The sequence below is a fragment of the Pelodiscus sinensis genome, chromosome 32 (assembly GCF_052426305.1).
Source record: "Pelodiscus sinensis isolate ZL-2025 chromosome 32, ASM5242630v1, whole genome shotgun sequence".
In the NCBI taxonomy this organism is placed as follows: Eukaryota; Metazoa; Chordata; order Testudines; family Trionychidae; genus Pelodiscus; species Pelodiscus sinensis.
The window spans coordinates 7,992,252-8,012,836 of NC_143083.1; the positions used below are offsets into that span (position 1 = coordinate 7,992,252).

The 20,585-nt window shown below is 49.6% G+C and overlaps 1 protein-coding gene across 16 annotated transcripts in view; it reads left to right on the top strand.

Annotated features, from left to right (window-relative positions):
- Positions 1–9,941, top strand: part of PTPRS (protein tyrosine phosphatase receptor type S) — a 276,924-nt gene extending 266,983 nt beyond the window's left edge. For all 16 annotated transcript variants that reach the window (XM_075903067.2, XM_075903072.2, XM_075903074.2 and 13 more), the window contains 5 exons: positions 957–1,083; positions 1,206–1,331; positions 5,174–5,328; positions 6,120–6,255; positions 7,317–9,941. In XM_075903067.2, coding sequence (XP_075759182.2) covers positions 957–1,083; positions 1,206–1,331; positions 5,174–5,328; positions 6,120–6,255; positions 7,317–7,385 — 613 coding nt within the window. In that variant the 3' untranslated portion in view covers positions 7,386–9,941. The remainder of the gene's footprint in view (positions 1–956; positions 1,084–1,205; positions 1,332–5,173; positions 5,329–6,119; positions 6,256–7,316) is intronic.
- The last annotated feature ends 10,644 nt before the right edge of the window (positions 9,942–20,585 follow it).

Consider the following 20,585-nt stretch of genomic DNA (forward strand, 5'->3'; position numbering starts at 1 on the left):
GTGAAAACGCTTCATCTGTTTAATCATTTAAATCAAGCCATTCTCCCCAGCTGCCACACTAGCAAAACAGCTCGGGCACAATTATGTAATTAACGGTGAGTTTCTATTAGCAATTGCTGGTCCGCAAAAAGGTTTGCCTTGAACCAAGTGGTCCGCAGGCCAAAAAGTTTGAGAACCACTGAAGAGAAACCAGGATAGATAGATATCTCAGCAGCACTGCCTGTCAATTGTAGAGCCCATGTTAATGAGACTAATTAAGTGGGCTGGATGTGTCCCCAACATCACTTTTGATGTGGAAATGCAGATGTTAATGGCAGGAGAAATTGGCTTTATAATGAGCCAAGCAGTGAATGTCTTTGATTAGGCCCAGGGTAATGGTGTCAAATCTATGGGGAATGTTTAGGGAATGGATCGTTCCTCACTCAGCCTTGCTTTAGGGGTTGCAGTGTAGGGAAACAGTCCCCGTTGCTGGCCGTTCCCGTGCTGGGAGCCCACGAGCAAAGCTGCAGCAGGACCCACACAGTGGTGCTCTAAGACCCTTTGCCTGTGCAAGTCTGCCGGAGGCTGACTGGGCGCCGAGCAGCGCCAGAAGCAGCCTGGGCTCTCTTCTTTGGCCGTGCACAGCCTGCGGGCCCTAGAACATGGAGCTCGTGGCAGCAGGCGGGCACAGGGTCCTACGTGCACAGGAGCGTGGCAAGCGACATGCTGCAAACTCCTGTGTGATGAACCAGGATTTAGCCCGTAGTTGCTGTAATTAGGGAAAGGGAACTAGGAGTAAGCCCTAGCACAAGGCCTTTGAGTCACAGACTCCCCAGCCTGCAGATCTCAAAGGTGCTGGATTCCTAGCTGGTCTGGACCCGTGTCCCCTCTCATGCTCCCCCAGGTTGCTACCCCCATCACCCCAGACCCTGGGCTCATAACTCATCGCCTCATGCTGGGTTGGTGCTTTCTTTCAGACAACAGAGAGCCTACATTGCCACTCAAGGGCCACTGGCAGAGACCACCGAGGATTTCTGGCGGATGCTCTGGGAGAACAACTCCACCATTGTGGTGATGTTGACCAAGCTGCGAGAGATGGGCCGGGTACGCACAGACCCCCGGGGAGGGTCGTTGAGAGGTGGGAGGGCAGCACGGGGAAAAGCCCTAGAGCAGCAGAAGGGGTTAATTGTGTTGTCCTGACCTGGTGTCTCTGCTCCCCTCGGCAGGAAAAGTGCCATCAATATTGGCCTGCTGAGCGGTCAGCGCGGTACCAGTACTTTGTGGTGGATCCCATGGCTGAATACAACATGCCTCAGTATATCCTGCGAGAATTCAAGGTGACGGATGCCCGGGTGAGTGCTCTGCCTTCCTTCTTTCCTCGGCACGGAAGTGCCAAATCTACGGTCAGGCCTTGACCGTCCACTTCTACTTCTGAGTCTGCCCAGAGAACAGCCCTGCTCCGGACTTCCTATCTGGCAGGAATGCAGACTGGAAACTAGGCCATTGGGCTCCATTCCCCTGCTGTGGGGTGGGGGGCAGAAGAGTTTTCGGAAGCTGCTGAAATCTGCTGTACAAGTAATTCCTCATTTAACACTATAGCGATGTTTCAGAAAATGATCGTGTTAAGTGAAAATGTGTTATGCGGGGTTAATTTTCCCATTGAAAATAATGGAAAAAGTGGGGGTTGCGTTCAAGCGATGGTGTCTGTTGGGACCAGGACATAAGGTTGGGGAAGAAAGGGGACTGGGTTACAGCAGGGAAGGGGATGTGTTTGGCTCTGAGGAAGGGAAGGGGAGGGGGATTGGGTTGGGTGTATGCCCCTGTGATGGGTCTGCTGGGACCCGCACTGCGTCCGGTGAGGGGGGGGTCGCTGGGGAACGGCGCGGCGAGCAGCAAACCCTCCACTGCTTTGCAGGGAGGTGGGAGAAGCCCCGTGCAGCTGCCGGCAATGGGCCGGCTGAGGAAATCATGTTATTCTGGGGATGATCATGTAATTCAAAAAAGTTCCCTAAAAAAAAAATCTTGCTATCGTGAAAACGTGTTAAGCGGGCACGTGTTAAATGAGGAATTACTGTATTTCTCCAGCGTCCATCCTCTGGGGCTGAACACTGGTCCTATGACGCTGCTGCTTGCAAAGCTCCGGCTGCCCGCACCATGTTCCAGTGGGTGGGATTCCTTCCAAGTTGTTACTCAGCTCACACAGGGTAGTTTCCTTGAATCCTTCTCCAAAGATGATTAAGTTCTAGGGAAATTCTGGAGCCTGTTTGGATGCTTCAGCAGATGTCTGCATCCATAGCTGTGGCCGGGGAGGTGTTCTGACAAAACACACCCAGTCTGAGTTGCTGTGTTTGGTCTCACGGAAGCACTGGAGGAGACAGCTGGGGAAGGATCACTAGCCAGACTCTCCTGGACAGGCCCTGGCTGGCGCTTCGTCACGCAGCCATTTGTTTTTATTCCTCGCCAGCGAATGAGGCTGTTGGATGGCCGCGACACCTGAGCGGGACGCTCTCTCTGTGTGTCTTTCACCCGCAATCAACGCCAGCCTGCAGTGCCCTGGCACCCACCAGCACAGACCGAGAGATGAGTTGCTTTCGGTTCAGACTGGCCAAGAGATGGGGAGTGGCTGAGGGCGATGCACAAAAGCTCTTGCAGAGAAGAGGGGACAGGGAGGTGGCCTGTACTAAACTAGGGCCAGAAGCGGCAAGCAAGCTCAAGCATGGCGATGGGATTTAAAAAGAAGGGAGGGAAATTTTGAGCCATGTCTTGTAATGAATGTGGGACCCACTGGAAGGGTCCTAGGATAGAACTAAAGTCCTTGTGCTGCTTGGGGAGGTGGAAGGTAGGGCTGGAACTAGCTCTCGATGGCCATTTGGTACCAACATCCCCTTTTGGATCCTGGCACGTACAGGAACTGAGCCTCCATCTCTTCAGTGCAACAGACTCTGCTACAGACTTAAGGCAGCTTCGTTCCTGCTTTGCTTTCTAGGCTGCTCAAAGCTCAGACTTTCTGTCCCATGGAAAATTCCGACAGTCGGAAACTTTCTTTCACTCTGGACTAGTACAGAACCACACATGCTGACATACCCCTGAAACCCAAACAATTTTAAAAAAAAATTGTTTGGTAAGATTGTTATGGGCAGTTTATTAGAGAACATTTGAATATAAAAGTCTAAACAAAATTGGTTGATTTAGTTGGGATTGGTCCTGCCTAGAGCAGGGAGCTGGACTTGATGACCTTCTGAGGTCTCTTCCAGTTCTATGGTTCTATGATTCTGTGATACTTTGTCAAGAACTGACAAAAAGGGATGCATTTCCCTTTCATCAAACCAGCATTTCCTGATGGAGAACTGTTCCCCTGGAAAAATGTTGACCAGTTTTGCCGCCTTCCTTTTAGAATATGATTTTACTTTCCCTGGAATAAGAGAGTGAAACCAGAAATCACCTTCTTCAAAAAACAATCCCGTAATGGATGCCTTCCTAGCCCGGAGCAGTGAGGAAAAGGAGGAATGTTATCATCAGCTTCTTCCTTGATTATCATCAGCATGGGTTCCTGATGGTGAGAGAGGCAGGAGGGGGGAATATGTCTGTAGCCATTTAGGGTTAACAGTAAGGAAGAGGCATTCTTGGTTTCACTGCCAGAAGAGTTCAAAGCCTACCATATTATCTCAGGACTGGGAGGCATGATGGGAGTGCCTCGTTGCTCCCCGGCCATAATAACTTTATTACCCCCACTTCCCAAGGAGCTTGTGACAGCAACAGTCAAAGAGCTTCCTGTCCTGCTTCAGGCGCAAACTCCTGAGTTGTAGCCACAGCTGCTAGCTTGAGACAGCACCCTGTTCTGTCTCCCTGTCTCTGGACCTACAGCCGCACTTCTAGACCTTCCTTTGAGAGATCATGTGTTTCTGGTGACCCCACACAACCTGCTGTCAGGTGGCTGTACAGACTGGGCCTGCATCAGCTCTCTTTGGAAAGGGGCGCACCTTTCAAGTGCCACACGCCAGCTGCTCATGTCAAGGGAAAGAGATCGGTCCAACGTCCTCTGATGTTAGCACCAGGGTTTCTGCGTGCCCGGCTAGTGACTGAAGCATGGCTCTTCCACCACAGCAGCCAGGCAAAATACTCGAAGAAAAGTTCAAGCAGCCAACCAATGGAAGTGGATTTTCCATTATCTTGAGGCCTTCTTCCCCTTTGGCAACAGGATTTTTTTGCTGTGCATCGTGGCACTGAGCCGCCCGTCTCTTTTAAGGGGGTCCCTTGACCGAGAGTGATGGGCGAAATCACTTCCCAGCTACCACTCAGAACAACAGAATTGACCCTCAGCAGTATGGGGGCTCTTTGGGGCATCTTCCCAATCTAACGCCCGACCTCCCATTCTTGGCTTCGAGTTACTCTGGCTGGTCTGTGCTTCCATAGAACCACGCGGGCAGTTCACAAGAAGTATCTTTGTGAGTCAGAGGGACTCCGTAGCTGTACAAAGCTTTCCCACGTGGCCTTTCTGCTGCAATCAGGTGAGTTACTATCGTGCTTTGGTGGCCACTTGTTGGAGACAGTGGGGAATTCACCTCTTCCTGTATCGACCGGCTAGTGCAGGCACAGAAGCCACAACATGTGGGATCGGCCTTGCCACAGCCTAGTGTGCGATCACAGCCTTTTGGTTAAAGGAGAAATGAAAAGGAAACCGCTCACTCAGACGACCTTCCCCCCTGGAATGATTCTAGATGCAGTGAAAGAACGTTTTCAGGGCTTATGAAGAATGGTTCAGCGAATGCAGCCTCTAACTTCAGCCTGGCTTCGTGTGGCCTTTTTGCTCCTCAGCCTGATGTCTCCTCAGCCCTGGTAGAATAAAATGTACTTTCTTCTAGTCTAATTCTGACTCCCATGGCAACTATTTGGCAGAGTCTTCTTTTAAGTGAGGCTGAGTGTGGTCAGCCCTCAAACCAGTTAGTGCACAGGTACACACAAAGGGCTCAGGGGAACACCAACACAACTCCAGGAAGGACCTTCATTCACAACTTGGGAACTTCCCTTGTTCTATTGCTATGGCGATATCTGAGCCCAGAGTAGTGGTGTGTCGGCTTCTGTCTTCTCCTTCGCTAACTGGGCATCGGAGAGATTTGACATTAGTGTTTCTAACGGCAGGAATATACCACACATTTTGAGAGCAGTTTTTATTTTTTGTGCTGCTCTTTTCCAGGATGGTCAGTCCCGAACCGTTCGTCAGTTTCAGTTCACCGACTGGCCTGAACAAGGCGTGCCAAAATCGGGAGAGGGTTTTATCGATTTCATCGGACAGGTGCACAAGACAAAAGAACAGTTCGGTCAGGATGGGCCAATTTCTGTCCATTGCAGGTAGGCAAACGAGCACGTAAAGACGTCCTTCCATGCGGGAAATAGAAAAGAGTTGGCATCTCTGCTTCAATGCAAACTCCTTCACAGAGCATGTGACCTCTAGTATTTTGCTATTTCTGTAAGCAAAGCTCCTTGGACACACCAAGGGCTCCATGCATTCCCCTCTACGAGGTCCATGTGGATCACTGTCTCCTCTGTCTCCCTACCCCCAATACTTATCTCTCCGACGAAGAAGAATTAATGCTACGTGCAAACAGAAATGCCACCAAATTGAGTGGGGGGCCTTGTTTTGCTCACCCACCAAATCTGAATGAAAAAAAAAACCTACCTGGCAATTTGCTAAGCCCGATACTGCACTGGAGCAAGAATTATTCTTGTGTCCTGACTGGCTAAAGCAGACAATAGAAGGCATTACCTCCTCTTCCTCTCCTACTTTCATTAAATCAGAAAATAATTTGAAAAAACACCCTCCCTGATTGAGATGCACAATATCTAACTGCAGTGAAATCATTTTGAAATACTTATCTACTGCTGGAGCTTTTGGCATTTCTGGATCAGTGACTCTGGTGATTTTATTTCTATCGGGTGGGAAATCTGACACCAGCCAAGCAAGGACTGATAGGCGTGGCCACTAATTGTATTATGTTCACTGCACAATGAGGCCCGTTTATTGCTTTAAGAAATATTAGAACATGCGCAAAGCCTTCACAACAGCTACCCTTGCTGCTGCTTCCTTACTAAAATATATGCCGGAGTCTAACCCACTGCTTGTTGGTCTCTCTCTTCCATAGTGCTGGCGTGGGCAGAACTGGAGTGTTTATCACACTGAGTATCGTCCTGGAGAGAATGCGTTATGAGGGTGTTGTAGATATTTTCCAGACAGTTAAGATGCTGCGAACACAACGACCAGCGATGGTGCAGACGGAGGTAAACAATGTTGTAGAGATTCCACAGGCTAACTATCCCACGCAGGTGCTTACAGATGGACTAGAGAGCAGGAAAACGCTAACTTGCCTCTTTAGTCTGTGGCTGTTCACCTCTCTCTCGTAGCGGGAGTAGGAATGAGCTTTTGCCTTTCTAGCCACTATGCTAATTGGAAAGTTTAATTCCTGAAGAACAAGAGGCCGCAATCCTCAAAGCTACTTGGGCTCCTAATGTCCATTGATTTCAATTGAAGTTTGGAGCCTAAATAATTTTGAAGATGTGGGCTAATGTGACTTAGGCTGCATTGCTGAGCAATGCAGAGTAGCACAAGTATAAGGAACGGTGATAAATGCACATTGGTACAGGCGGTCTTCAAGAGCAGCAGTTGTCTTACTCCCATGCTCTGACCACGAGTGGACCCCTTTCCGGAGTCTGATGCGTCTCGCCTACCCCAAGTTTCACCTCACTTAACTTGCTTACAAAATCAGACATCAAAATACAAAGTGTCGTGGCCAGTGTTATGGAAACAATGGAATAGAAGTATTGTGCTTACACTGCAGAGTGTATAGCGCAGCATAATCAAGTCATGACATGAAATTTTAGTGTGTACTGACTTCGCTTCTGTTTACATAGCCTGTTGAAAACCTAGGCAAATATCTAGATGAGTTGATGTGACCCATGGAAAACCTTTGTGTAGTCCTGGCTAAGAACCACTGCACAAGGAGCTTCTGACTGTCCCCTGCCTGTGGGAGCAGGAGCATAGCCTGGCTTTCAGTTTCACCCTGTTGGTAAAACGGGGACAACCCTGCCCATCTCTTCTAAGACACGTATCACCCTGGAGGTCTCCATGATCCATACCAGTGTTTGCTCTGGGGCTTTCTGCGACTGTTCCTTCATTTCCAGTCAACGCAGTAGTCCCCGTATGGTATGGCTGTTCTTGTCCCCCAACAGTGTGAAAGGTGACTCGCAAGCTATGAAGGGGTTGGTTGGAATGTCTGGGTTGGAGGTGCAACAACCATTCCACAACCGCTAACACTTTGATTGTCTCCCTTTACCGTGTTTAGGATGAATATCAGTTCTGTTACCAGGCGGCTCTGGAGTATCTGGGAAGTTTTGATCACTATGCAACATAAAAAGCCATCCGTCTTGCAGACTCTACCAACCACTTAAGTCCTGGAAGGCCTCTTCTGACCCAGGAGGAGTGCTTGAACTTTTAAAACTGACTCAGAAGAAGTACCTTTTCATTTGGACAAAGCAGTGGGGAGCGGGGGAAGGAGTTGAAAGGAACACCCCTTCAGGAACTCCATGTTGTAACCTGGAAGGTGAAGAGGCAGCTCGGGAGGGTGCGGAAGGAAGATTTTAAGTGGTGAACTGCTCTTGTTACCTCAAGTGGTGTTCACTGTGGAGGGCGCATGGAAACGTGGGAACATCTATCGAACGGATCCAAAAGCTAAAAACACCTCTTGTGAACCGTTACCACTGAAGGGCGTGGAGAGAAGAGCTTTGGTTACATCATTAGAGTTCAGTTTATTTACTAATCTAGTTGGCAGTCTTTAAAGAAACTCACTCGCAGAGTTGAAGGTGCTGTGTAAAAAGAAAAAATAAATCTCATGACTAGATAAAATTAAGGTCAGGAATACTTCTAGTTGGAGTCTTAATATCCCTCAGTCTCATCAGTGGGTTGATTCAGGACTCCTGCCAACATCATTCCCTCAAGAGGTTTTACAGCTCATCTTTTGAATACTTGGAACATTCCTCCTAAGTCCAAAATTTATTTTTTTTTAGGCTGCATAAAGCAAAAAGACTGTGCTCTAGGGACAGAGCTGAGGTATGCGCAGGTAGAGACAGGTTCTTCCCTGGCCGGGTACAGTGACTGTTGGTTCTCGTCTCCCCTTTTCAGACACGTGTGCTGCTTTGAATGAGATGTGTTAGGACAGTGTTTCTCAACCTTTTTTTTTTTTTTTTTTATAAAGTACCCCTTTAAAAAAAATTATAAGTACCCTTAGTACCTAGTTTTTAGACACACCATTTTTTTTCCTACCATTGCAACACATTTATTTAAACAACGTAATCGTAACCGGGCGGACGATGACATTTTTGGGTGTAAAAAGTACAAAAATAATAAAGCACTGTAAAACTTAAAACAAAAATTCAGTTTTCTCCAAATTTTGCTTGCGTTGACGTACCCCCCAGACTTCTCTCAAGTACCCCTGAGGCTACTCGTATCATTGGTTGAGAAACACCGTGTTAGGAGACAGCTGTACACAAACAGGATTTCTTTTGCCCCTCGCTGATTGTTTTCCCCTGCAAGGGGGGAAAGGGAGCATTCTTGAATGGAGCCCTGACAGGGTTGATTCTAAAAAAGCCTCTGTACGAGATTCATTCCCAATAAGCTATTGCTTCTTGCTGCCAGTACAACCCCTCCACTACAGCAGGTCTCAAAGACATTCTTGTGACGGTCCCGCTACCGTATGTCAGCCCATGTTCAGCGGCACACTACGAACATGCCCTCGCTGTATAATCATTTGGAAAGACTGAGCAAGATGCATCTAGTTGCATACGCTGGGAGTGGCTTTCTTTAAAGTATCGATGTAACTGTAACAAGTGACATTACCTTTTTTTTAAATAGTGTATTTTTTCCTTTTTTAAAAAACAAAGACTATCAGTCAATGAATTTAAAAGAAAAATTTGCTTATTTGTTCATATTATGTTCAAAGACAGTCTATTTTTTCACTGTAGAAATGTTACGTGTAATGGCTGTGATATATATAAAAATGCAGTGCAAATTGCTACTTCTACATATTGCTTTTCTACCATTTAAAAGGTTTAACTTGCTCATGTAAGAACAAAATGTCTCTTTTTTCTTTTTTTTTTTTTTTTTTTTGAATCTCAGACATATCAAGTGGCTCTGGAAGGGTGTGAAGTTAGCAGGCTGGCTTAGAGGTGGCTGTAGTGCCAACTCACTCCCCCCTCCTCCTACGGCCATGTTGCCTACTCCTCCCAGGGCTAGTGGTGAATTGGGGGGGTGAGACCAGAGGAATGACAGAGAGAGGAATTTCAGAACCATGGTAGGCAGGTGCCCACCAAGGCGCGTGTATAGAGACCAACGTGGGTACATTAGCCTTACAATGGGTACAATCAGAACAGTCCAAGATTGCGCATAGGGCCAGGTGTCCGATACAGCAGTAATACATGAAACGGAATCATGTTGCCAAAGTGCGCTGAGGAGAGCGTGCCATGAAGGAGAGACGCTGCCCCCATAACTGCTCTCCCTTAATTACTGTTTTTTAATTATTTTCTAGCGAGGTAACCGTGGCCACAACCTGGTACTGATGGGATGAACTAAATGCAACCAAACTGCTACCCCCCTCCCAAAATAAATCAACCTATGTCCTGTCTTGAAAGGAAAAAAAATGGCTTCTTTGATATTTTACTTCCTATTTGTGTGAAAGTTTCCCAAATTTCTGAGTATGTTGCAGCAAAATCTTATTGGGAGAGTTGGGGAGGGGGGAATAAGTTTTTTTTGTTTTGTTTTTCTGTTTTGGGGTTTTTTGTTTTGTTTTGTTTTTTGTATGAGGGCAAAGTGCTGTTGCTTTCACACTGTTATTTCAAACTGAATCAGCAAGTGGTTTTCAGACCACTGTGTATGTAGATATATTGACTTTGTATTAAAGGAAGATTGTCTGAAAGGCCTGACTGCCGACCCCTTTGTTGGGAGCATTATGTGACGCGTGCCAAACAAACCAACCAGCTCCGCTACTTTACCTAATCTATTTTGCAGCACTCCAGCTCAGGAGCGTACTGGCAATCAAAATAGGCCCAGGAAATGGGTTGAGAACGGCCCTCCCCATGATGTCACCCCTGTGTGCCCCTCAAGCCCCACCCCCTTTCCCTGCGTCATGTCCAGCAGGCAGTGGGTCAGGCTCTATGTGCCGCATACAGCATGGACACGGAGCCACTCAGAGTGAGGGGCAACGGTGTGCGGACACAACGGCCCACCAGGAAATTCCCAGTATCACGCCAGGCCAGTCCGCCCCTGCTCCAGCTGCTAATTGGAGGGCTTTGGGACCCTTGTGCCGGCACGTAAGTGCATTTGTCCTGCTTTGGCCAGGGGCTGGACTTGATTTCCTGAGGTCTCTTCCAGCCCTAGGATTCTATGATCTGCTGTCTAGCCAGCCCCATACGAACAGCAGCCGGCCACAGGTTTGTCTTCAAATGCCCAGGCTAGATCCAGGCATGAGGCTCGGCCCATTACACCAGGAGCCGGTACTTGGTGGGAACTGGAACTGCTCCTCTGTCTGGGTATGTCTACACTACCCTCCTAGTTCGAACTAGGAGGGTAATGTATGCATACCGCACTTGCTAATGAAGCCCGGGATTTGAATTTCCCGGGCTTCATTAGCATAAGCGGGGAGCCGCCATTTTTAAATCCCCGCTGCTTGCAACCCCGTGTAGCGCGGCTACACGGGGCTCGAACTAGGTAGTTCGGACTAGGGTGCCTATTCCGAACTACCGGTACTCCTCGTGAAACGAGGTGTACCGGTAGTTCGGAATAGGCACCCTAGTCCGAACTACCTAGTTCGAGCCCCGTGTAGCCGCGCTACACGGGGTTCGAAGCAGCGGGGATTTAAAAATGGCGGCTCCCCGCTTATGCTAATGAAGCCCGGGAAATTCAAATCCCGGGCTTCATTAGCAAGTGCGGTATGCATACATTACCCTCCTAGTTCGAACTAGGAGGGTAGTGTAGACATACCCTCTGTCCCAAAGCTTTTGCTGGCTTGGAGGCTGAAATCTAACCACTCGCATATGCTGCTTATTAGTCCAGTCCCCTGTGCTCTTCCGCCTTTAAGGGCCTGCATTCAAGCAGGGCCAATAGGAAGATGCTTTTCCCTGGGTACGGGAAGATGGGAGCCTCCACCAGGCTGCTTTCTTCCCTTTCATAAGGACAGTTTGGGCATCTCTACCCCACAACGCCTTGGCAGCAAATCTCAGACCTGCAGGTCTAACGCGGGCAGGGCGGGTGCTGGAGTTTGGGTGGGCAACTAGGCTCTGGTACCAGCCCCCCTCCGGGAAGCCTGAATGTTTCCACCGCTATTTATGCTGTAGCGGTCAAACCGTGTTGGTTAATTTGGGGACAGACTCACTGCGGCCTTGGGAGGGAAATCTGAAAGCGAGGAGGAATCTTCTTCCTAACTATCTGTCCGTGAGACATCGTCCCTGAAGCAAAGGGTTCTGTACTCGCTCCTCCACCATTCCAGATACTTGGATCGCATTCTTCCCTGCCAGGAGGCAGGCAGAGAACTGATGTCACATCCCCATAGCTAGCAAGGATGTATTTGCTGGCTCACTCTCTCCGGTAGGAGGTGGAGCAGTAGCTCTTCCCAACAAAGCAATGAAGAAGTCCACGCCTAGGTCCATACAGTGCTCAGAGGAGCATCCTGCAGTGCATTGTGGGAGTCTAGCCTCACCATGTGATCCTCCTTCCCATTCAGAGTAGCCACATTCTGAATATTGGTTGAGTTCAGTTTAAAGGCAGGGAGGAAGTAGCGAGTTATCACAGACCTGTTTTCCAGTGTCAAGCTGACAAACTGCTGCACGTGGAATGATGAACTGGATCACCAACCGCCGCTGGCTAGATTTAGTTAGGGTTGGTCCTAAAGTTGATTTAGTTGGGGTTGGTCCTGCTTTGGGCAGGGGACTGGATTCGATGACCTCCTGAGGTCTCTTCCAGCCCTGGGGTTCTATGAGGAGATGTGCCATCGGCATCGGAACTAGCCCAGAAGATCTGGAAAGAAAAAAAAAAGGCAGATAAGGAAAATCTCCCCCATTTTGAATTCTGACCATTGAGGATCGCTAGGAACAAACTTGTATATGACTCATCCATCCTTTGAAGTGTAGTGAGCATTTACACGCTAAGGTATCTGACCTATGGAACTCAAGGCTACGAGTTGGACATTATGTAAAAGGAAAATGTTTATTTTATAAATTATAAATCTGTTGACTTCAAATATCACTTTATCGTACTATCGGAGGGTAAAAAGGATTGTCTAATTGTCCTTTTCCACACCATTCATTGTCTTCCTTCTGTTGCCTACCTATTCTTCTGCTCTTTGGACTGAACAGTCCCGGTTTTCCTCTGCTATTACTGACATTGCCCCACGCCGCTAAGCATTTTCATCACCAGCCTTCAGCCTTTTATTTCTGCTCCATCTTTTCAGCAATGGCGTGACCATCCCCCACGTTGTGAGATATAAACATTCCTACTAAACACAGAATAAATACTAAACGAGCTACAGTAAACTAAATGAAACAGAGAATTGGAATAGCACCTGGAAAATAAGTCAACCTTTCCCCAAAAAAAACAATCCTACCGCTAAGAGAGGAGGCCATTTTAAAACGCAAATGTAAAACATAAGCATGAAGCCGATGAAAACAGAAAGGCCGTATACTAAACTGATTGCACAAACATCAAACACAGATGATATTCCCGATGGCAGCACCTTCGTTCCACAAGCTACGTTGTAACAAAAGCCAAAGCATTATGACATCTGAGCAGCATTTTTCAATCAATGACAACAGTGACTAAGAAACATGGTTCCAGAGTGGCCAAAACAATTCACAAATTCATGCCAAGTTTGCATTCAAATATTTTTTGAAAAGCTCAAAACCATTCAGACGTTTTCTAAATGAAATCGTTCAACTTTCCTTTTCAAAATGATGATGGGTTTAGAACTTTAGTTAATCTATTTACCAATAGTTTAAAAGGGTAAAAAGGCACCTGGAAACATACCAACAAGATAAACCAAAAGAAGTTTTGGGTCGAACAAGCCATTTAGTTCATCCCAAAACAACCATGTTGTTTATTTGTTTTTTTAAGACCTTTTTTTTCTTTCAGTCACTGAACTGAAAAATCACCTTCTACCATCTTGCAGTCCTAGCTATACCAGACGCATCCCTGCCAAACCAATGGGGAAGTGGAAGTTTTAGAAAAAGGCCATTTGTGAGGATGTCTGCGTACAAGGTGTAAGCGCTCCAATGGTAGAGACTATCTCACCCCAAACTCCTTCCTCCACTGTAACCCATGTAGGGGGAGTACCACATAAGCGGGAAGATGAAAGATGTAAAGAAGGCCCTTGTGACTCAGAGGGTTATAAATAGCAAGAGTGGTGTCACCAGGCACTAGTCCTGAGTTCTAGTGTGGAATCTGCAAATTTCTTCTCCTCTAAAACAGAATGAAGAGCAAAAGGAACTGAGACTTGAAAGGAGCGAGATTCCGCATGATCACAGGCATTCCCTCTGCTCCTCAGATGTAGCAGGGCTCCCCGGTTTCCACTATCAATTTTACCACTGGTGCCTGACCTCTGCAGTAAGTTTGCCTCTGCCATCTCCTTGCAATTCGACTGGCATCATGGCTGATCACTTGGTGCCACAACTGGAAACCCAAAAAGTAGCTTCCCAGATGCCGGAAGACAGCTGTGATCCTGTATATTATTAATGCGCATTCAGGATTCCATTCAGAGCTGCAAAAACAAAGGTGGGTGAGTGCTGCACAAAGAGTAGATACCAAATATCAATTTTTAGGGCAAAGAGGGATAGTGGTGAATCCTCCACAACATTCTCTCAGCCCTTGAAAAACCTCCCATCTGGAAAACGTGATTTACTTAACCAGGCATGACTTGTACTGACGCATAATGCAAACCTTTCCAGGTTGTCATTGTATGATGCAAGACAACCAGCATAGATTTTACACTCTCTCTGGGTATGTCTACACTAGAAAGTTAGTTCGAACTAACGGACGTTAGTTCGAACTAACTTTCCTATGCGCTACACTAGCGCTCCGTTAGTTCGAACTTAATTCGAACAGAGGGTACGTCTACACTACAGCGCTAGTTCGAACTAACTTAGTTCGAATTAGTTAATTCGAACTAAGCTAGTTCGAACTAACGCATCTAGAACTAAAAACTAGTTCGAACTAGCGTTTTGCTAGTTCGAACTAGTAAGTCCACATTGAGTGGACTCTGAACAGGGCTTAAGGATGGCCGGAAGCAGTGCCGGCAGGGCATAAAAGGAGGACTTAGAACATGGAGATGCTGTCTCAGGCTAGCCGAGGGCTGCGCTTAAAGGGTCCCGACCCCCACCCCGGACACACAGTTCTAAGGGGTGCCCCGCTTGCAAAGAAGTTCTGGCTTGGAGTGCCCTGAGTGCCCACACTGGGCACATCACACCACTCGGCCATCAGCCCGGCTGCACTTGCCGCAGGCTGCCATCTGGGGAGAGGGAGTAATTGGGGGGCTGCAGGAGAGCTTCCACCCCCAGAAGCCCGCAGAGCCAGCCCAGTCCTCCCCATCGGGGGCTCGTACCCCATTCCTCCCTCACCTCCTTCCACTTGCCCTTCCCTAGCCCCCCTTCTTATTGATGTACAAAATAAAGATAACGTTTCTTCCAACATTGACTCTGTCTTTATTGAACAAAACTGGGGGAGACTGGGAAAAGGAGGTGGGAGAGGGGAAGAGAAAGGCTGGGAGAGGGGAGGGCAACTAACATGATCAGGGGTTGGGAACAGGTCCCAGATGAAGAGAGGCTACAGAGACTGGGACTGTTCAGCTTAGAAAAGAGGAGACGGAGGGGGGACAGGATAGAGGTCTCTAAAAGCAGGGGTTGGGTGGAGAGGGTGCATTCAGAAAAGTTCTTCCTGAGTTCCCATAAAGAAGGACTAGAGGACACCAAAGGAAAGGAATGGGTAGCAGGCTTGAAACTAGTAAGAGAAAGTTGTTGTTCTTGACAAAGCAAATAGTTAACCTGTGGAACTCCTTGCTGCAGGAGGCTGTGAAGGCTAGAACTAGAACAGAGTTGAAAGGGAAGTGAGATAAAGTGATGGAGGTTGGGTCCATGGAGTCCTATTAGCCAGAGGGTAGGAGTGGTATCCCTGCCCAAAGTTTGTGGAAGGCTGGAGAGGGATGGCACGAGACAAATGGCTTGGTCATTGTCTTCGGTCCATCCCCTCCAGGGTCCCTAGGGTTGGCCGCTGTTGGCAGACAGGCTACTGGGCTAGATGGACCTTTGGTCTGACCCAGTACGGCCATTGTAAGCTCAGGGCTCAGTGTCGGGGGTCTCAGTGGACCCCCTTGATTTTCATGCACACCTGGTCCTGGGTGGCCAGGCTGGCAGCTCTCCTGCCCTAGACGGCCACTTTCCTGTGCCTAGTGCGGAGATCGTGGACGAGGTCCACGATGTCCGCACTAGCCCAGGAAGGTGCCCGCCTCTTGCGGTCCAGGGCAAGTTCCCGGGAGCCGCCAGCCTGGTCCCGGCAAGAGGGGGTGGGCTGGGGGGCATCGGGTGGGTGGCTCTGTGCCGTGCCAGGTGCAGGGTCTGCTAGCTGGGTGCTGGCAGGCTTGCACCTGGCACGGGCACCGTAGCCAGCCCGTGCCCCTTTAAGGGGTCCGGGGCCGGGAGGGGGGCATAGAGTTTCCCTGGTGTTGGCCAGAGTGGCCACCAGGGAAACCTGGGGAGGGCTAGCCTCCCACTAGTTCGAACTAAAGGGCTACACAGCCCTTAGTTCGAACTAGCTAGTTCGAACTAGGCGTTAGTCCTCGTAAAATGAGGTTTACCTAGTTCGAACTAAGCGCTCCGTTAGTTCGAATTAAGTTCGAACTAACGGAGCGCTAGTGTAGCGCATAGGAAAGTTAGTTCGAACTAACGTCCGTTAGTTCGAACTAACTTTCTAGTGTAGACATACCCTAACGGAGCGCTTAGTTCGAACTAGGTAAACCTCATTTTACGAGGACTAACGCCTAGTTCGAACTAGCTAGTTCGAACTAAGGGCTGTGTAGCCCTTTAGTTCGAACTAGTGGGAGGCTAGCCCTCCCCAGGTTTCCCTGGTGGCCACTCTGGCCAACACCAGGGAAACTCTATGCCCCCCTCCCGGCCCCGGACCCCTTAAAGGGGCACGGGCTGGCTACGGTGCCCGTGCCAGGTGCAAGCCTGCCAGCACCCAGCTAGCAGACCCTGCACCTGGCACGGCACAGAGCCACCCACCCGATGCCCCCCAGCCCACCCCCTCTTGCCGGGACCAGGCTGGCGGCTCCCGGGAACTTGCCCTGGACCGCAAGAGGCGGGCACCTTCCTGGGCTAGTGCGGACATCGTGGACCTCGTCCACGATCTCCGCACTAGGCACAGGAAAGTGGCCGTCTAGGGCAGGAGAGCTGCCAGCCTGGCCACCCAGGACCAGGTGTGCATGAAAATCAAGGGGGTCCACTGAGACCCCCGACACTGAGCCCTGAGCTTACAATGGCCGTACTGGGTCAGACCAAAGGTCCATCTAGCCCAGTAGCCTGTCTGCCAACAGCGGCCAACCCTAGGGACCCTGGAGGGGATGGACCGAAGACAATGACCAAGCCATTTGTCTCGTGCCATCCCTCTCCAGCCTTCCACAAACTTTGGGCAGGGATACCACTCCTACCCTCTGGCTAATAGGACTCCATGGACCCAACCTCCATCACTTTATCTCACTTCCCTTTCAACTCTGTTCTAGTTCTAGCCTTCACAGCCTCCTGCAGCAAGGAGTTCCACAGGTTAACTATTTGCTTTGTCAAGAACAACAACTTTCTCTTACTAGTTTCAAGCCTGCTACCCATTCCTTTCCTTTGGTGTCCTCTAGTCCTTCTTTATGGGAACTCAGGAAGAACTTTTCTGAATGCACCCTCTCCACCCAACCCCTGCTTTTAGAGACCTCTATCCTGTCCCCCCTCCGTCTCCTCTTTTCTAAGCTGAACAGTCCCAGTCTCTGTAGCCTCTCTTCATCTGGGACCTGTTCCCAACCCCTGATCATGTTAGTTGCCCTCCCCTCTCCCAGCCTTTCTCTTCCCCTCTCCCACCTCCTTTTCCCAGTCTCCCCCAGTTTTGTTCAATAAAGACAGAGTCAATGTTGGAAGAAACGTTATCTTTATTTTGTACATCAATAAGAAGGGGGGCTAGGGAAGGGCAAGTGGAAGGAGGTGAGGGAGGAATGGGGTACGAGCCCCCGATGGGGAGGACTGGGCTGGCTCTGCGGGCTTCTGGGGGTGGAAGCTCTCCTGCAGCCCCCCAATTACTCCCTCTCCCCAGATGGCAGCCTGCGGCAAGTGCAGCCGGGCTGATGGCCGAGTGGTGTGATGTGCCCAGTGTGGGCACTCAGGGCACTCCAAGCCAGAACTTCTTTGCAAGCGGGGCACCCCTTAGAACTGTGTGTCCGGGGTGGGGGTCGGGACCCTTTAAGCGCAGCCCTCGGCTAGCCTGAGACAGCATCTCCATGCTCTAAGTCCTCCTTTTATGCCCTGCCGGCACTGCTTCCGGCCATCCTTAAGCCCTGTTCAGAGTCCACTCAATGTGGACTTACTAGTTCGAACTAGCAAAACGCTAGTTCGAACTAGTTTTTAGTTCTAGATGCGTTAGTTCGAACTAGCTTAGTTCGAATTAACTAATTCGAACTAAGTTAGTTCGAACTAGCGCTGTAGTGTAGACGTACCCTCTGAGTGCAGGCTGCTGTGGACCACTGGGAAGCAGAGACTAAGGCTACGTCTATACTGTAGCCTTCTTGTGGAATAGCTAATGCTAATGAAGCATGGCATAGAATATCTCCATGCTTCATTTGCATAATTAATTAACATCCATTTTTGCACAAGAGGTTTTTGCACAAAAAGGAGCTGTGTAGACGGGTCCTTTTTGTGCAAAAAACCCCTCTTGTGCAAGAACTGTTCTTCCTCATTTTTTCAGGAAGAACGGCTCTTGCGCAAGAGGGGTTTTTTGCGCAAAAAGGAGCCGTCTACATAAAGCCTTTTTGTGCAAAAGCCTCTTGTGCAAAAACGGCTGCTAATTAATTATGCAAATGAAGCGTGGCGATATTCCACCTTGCACTTCATTTGCATAAGCTTTTCCACAAGACAGCTACAGTACAGACGTAGCCTTTTTAAATGACCTCATGCAGGAATCTGCCTTTAATAGCCTAGCTGATGTAACATTTTACTTGTTTTCATGTGCCGCTGAAATTACATTTGAATACAGTGACTCTGAATACAGTAGTCCGAGGTGCTTCAGGTTTGATTGAGCACAAGTTATTCTAGGCTAGGAGGATGCATAATGCACGCTCTATGGCGCGACAGTGGTACTTGTCATTGCTGTAATAATTGGGGCAGAGTTTGACTCGTCACTGTAAATCCCCGTGTTCAGGATTTACTAGGGCGACGGCACTAGCTTGAAACGCCTTCTGTTCTTCGCTCACATTCTTATTTTAAAAACAACATCCTCGTTTTCAGACTATTCAAATCAGCTTTCAGCACGTCACTCGGGAAGGTGGTTCTTCGAGGGCTTGCCCGTGTCCATTTAGCGTAGGTGTGTGTGCCGGAAGGTTTTCCCTCAGCAGTATCCATAGCGCGTAGGAGACTGGCTCCGGCGCCCCCTGGAGTGGCGTGTCTGTGCCGCGCTATTTAGAACCCTGCTGGGCCCCCTCCCTCTGTTCCTTCTTGCCGCCAGTGACGGTGCTTGGAACCACTCTCTCCAGCCTGGCGGTGTTATGCATCCCTTATTCAGTTGTTAACAGTTTTCCCTCTTGTTAATAGATGTACCTGGTAGTTAGTTAGTCCAACCCTCATCCACCCATAGGTCTTAGCCTGTGGATGGGGCATCTGCCCCCCGCTCCCCGCCTCCCAGCCACTCTTCTGGATTTAAAACATACGCCAGCAGCTGTAGTCCTATGCCAGTTAGGGACCTGCATGCGGATTATCTGCCTCATCTGGGAGAGACCCACATCCCTGAGAAGTGCGGAATCTGTAGACACTTTTGTCCTCAGACAATACAAGAGGGTTACCTGGCTAAAGTCTCTGCTCTTGGAGTTTGCCCTCGCACCCCAAGCCCAGCGCTCGGACACAGCACCGAGTACCACTGCCTTGGTGTGGAGAATTCCTCTGGTGCTGTCCAGCCAGCACTGGGTGACTTCAGTGGTCCTGGCCAAGAGGACCAAGAAAGCAGGCAAGGACAAGTCTCCACCCCTCATAAGGAGACGACTAAGCATGCAGAGGAGCACGGGGGAAACTGCCAAGGACAAGGCGCCAGGGCCTGTAGAACAACATAGCCCACCTCATCCCCCACCCTGAGCATCCAGGTCTCCTCCACCTCAGAGGTATTTCAAGTGGCCCATTATCTCCATGCCAGTGCCATCAACATCTGCAACCACTGGGTCTCAACAGAAGGAAGCTTTCCTTTACTCCTTGGTCACTGAGTATCTGGTGCTCTTGCTTTCCTGCTCAGGCCGATAGAAGACTACCTCCCCTCCCCCCAGAACTGGTTGGGGAGGGAGAGACCAGGACCAGACATTTTGATCCAAGTGTAGCCGGAGACCAGGTGCGGACCTATGGAGGTGTGCATCTCCTGGCAACCATAGCACACTAGAGCTGGTCGCTCCCTGCATGAGGGCTGTCCCCACAGGCCTGGCACTGCTCCCCAAGCTGCCCTTACTCACCAGCACCGCGCTTCTCGGGACGGGACCGCAGGGGCTTCAGGTCTCATTTGGCATCCAGCACAGGGCGTCCTCTTTCATGCAGCTCTCGAGACCACAGCTTAGGCGCTGCTCTCCACAGTCACCAAGGTCAGAATCGTCCTCGCCCTCCAGGGCATCTGGCAGCCTCCACTCCCTCAGCACTGCACTGGAGTCCTCCTCCCTTCCTCCGCGCAGTCATCAGCAGCGTGCCCCATGCCGCCTCAGCTGGTACTGCCTGCTCCATGGCCCCAGTGACCTTGGCCTGCTCATTGCTCCACCTGGACTTTCTGGGGCTTCCCAGTACAGGCCCAGGCAACACGCTTGGTGGACAGATCATTGGAAGTGCCCTCTGGCCACCCGCCAGTGCTGGAGTGTTAGACCAGCCCTCAAGTGGAAGAGGAGACAAGTGATCAGCCCCCAGCATCAGAGTAAGGCAGTTGGCCCAAGCCTCCTTATCCTCATCCCTGGATGAGGCAGGCCAGTATAGCGCCCCCTCCAGTGGTCCCACAAGATGATTCTAGAGCCCACCGGGAATTTTTAAAGATCTAGACCTCCACGCTGAGGAAGGGGTGGAAGCCTCAAATTCCCTGTTTGGGGTGCTGGGTCAGGTCACTCTGCCAAGAGTGGCCCTGCTGTTGCCTGATGAATTTGCCAGAATTTCCAGGGCTCTGTGGCAAATTCCTTCTTTGCTCCCCACAGTTTCAAAGGACGGAGCGGAAATATTTAATCCCATCAAAGGGTCACGCATATTCGTACATTCACCCTGGGGGTAGAACTATGAAACCACCGAGAGAGCCAGGCCCACCCACACCCCCAAAGAAT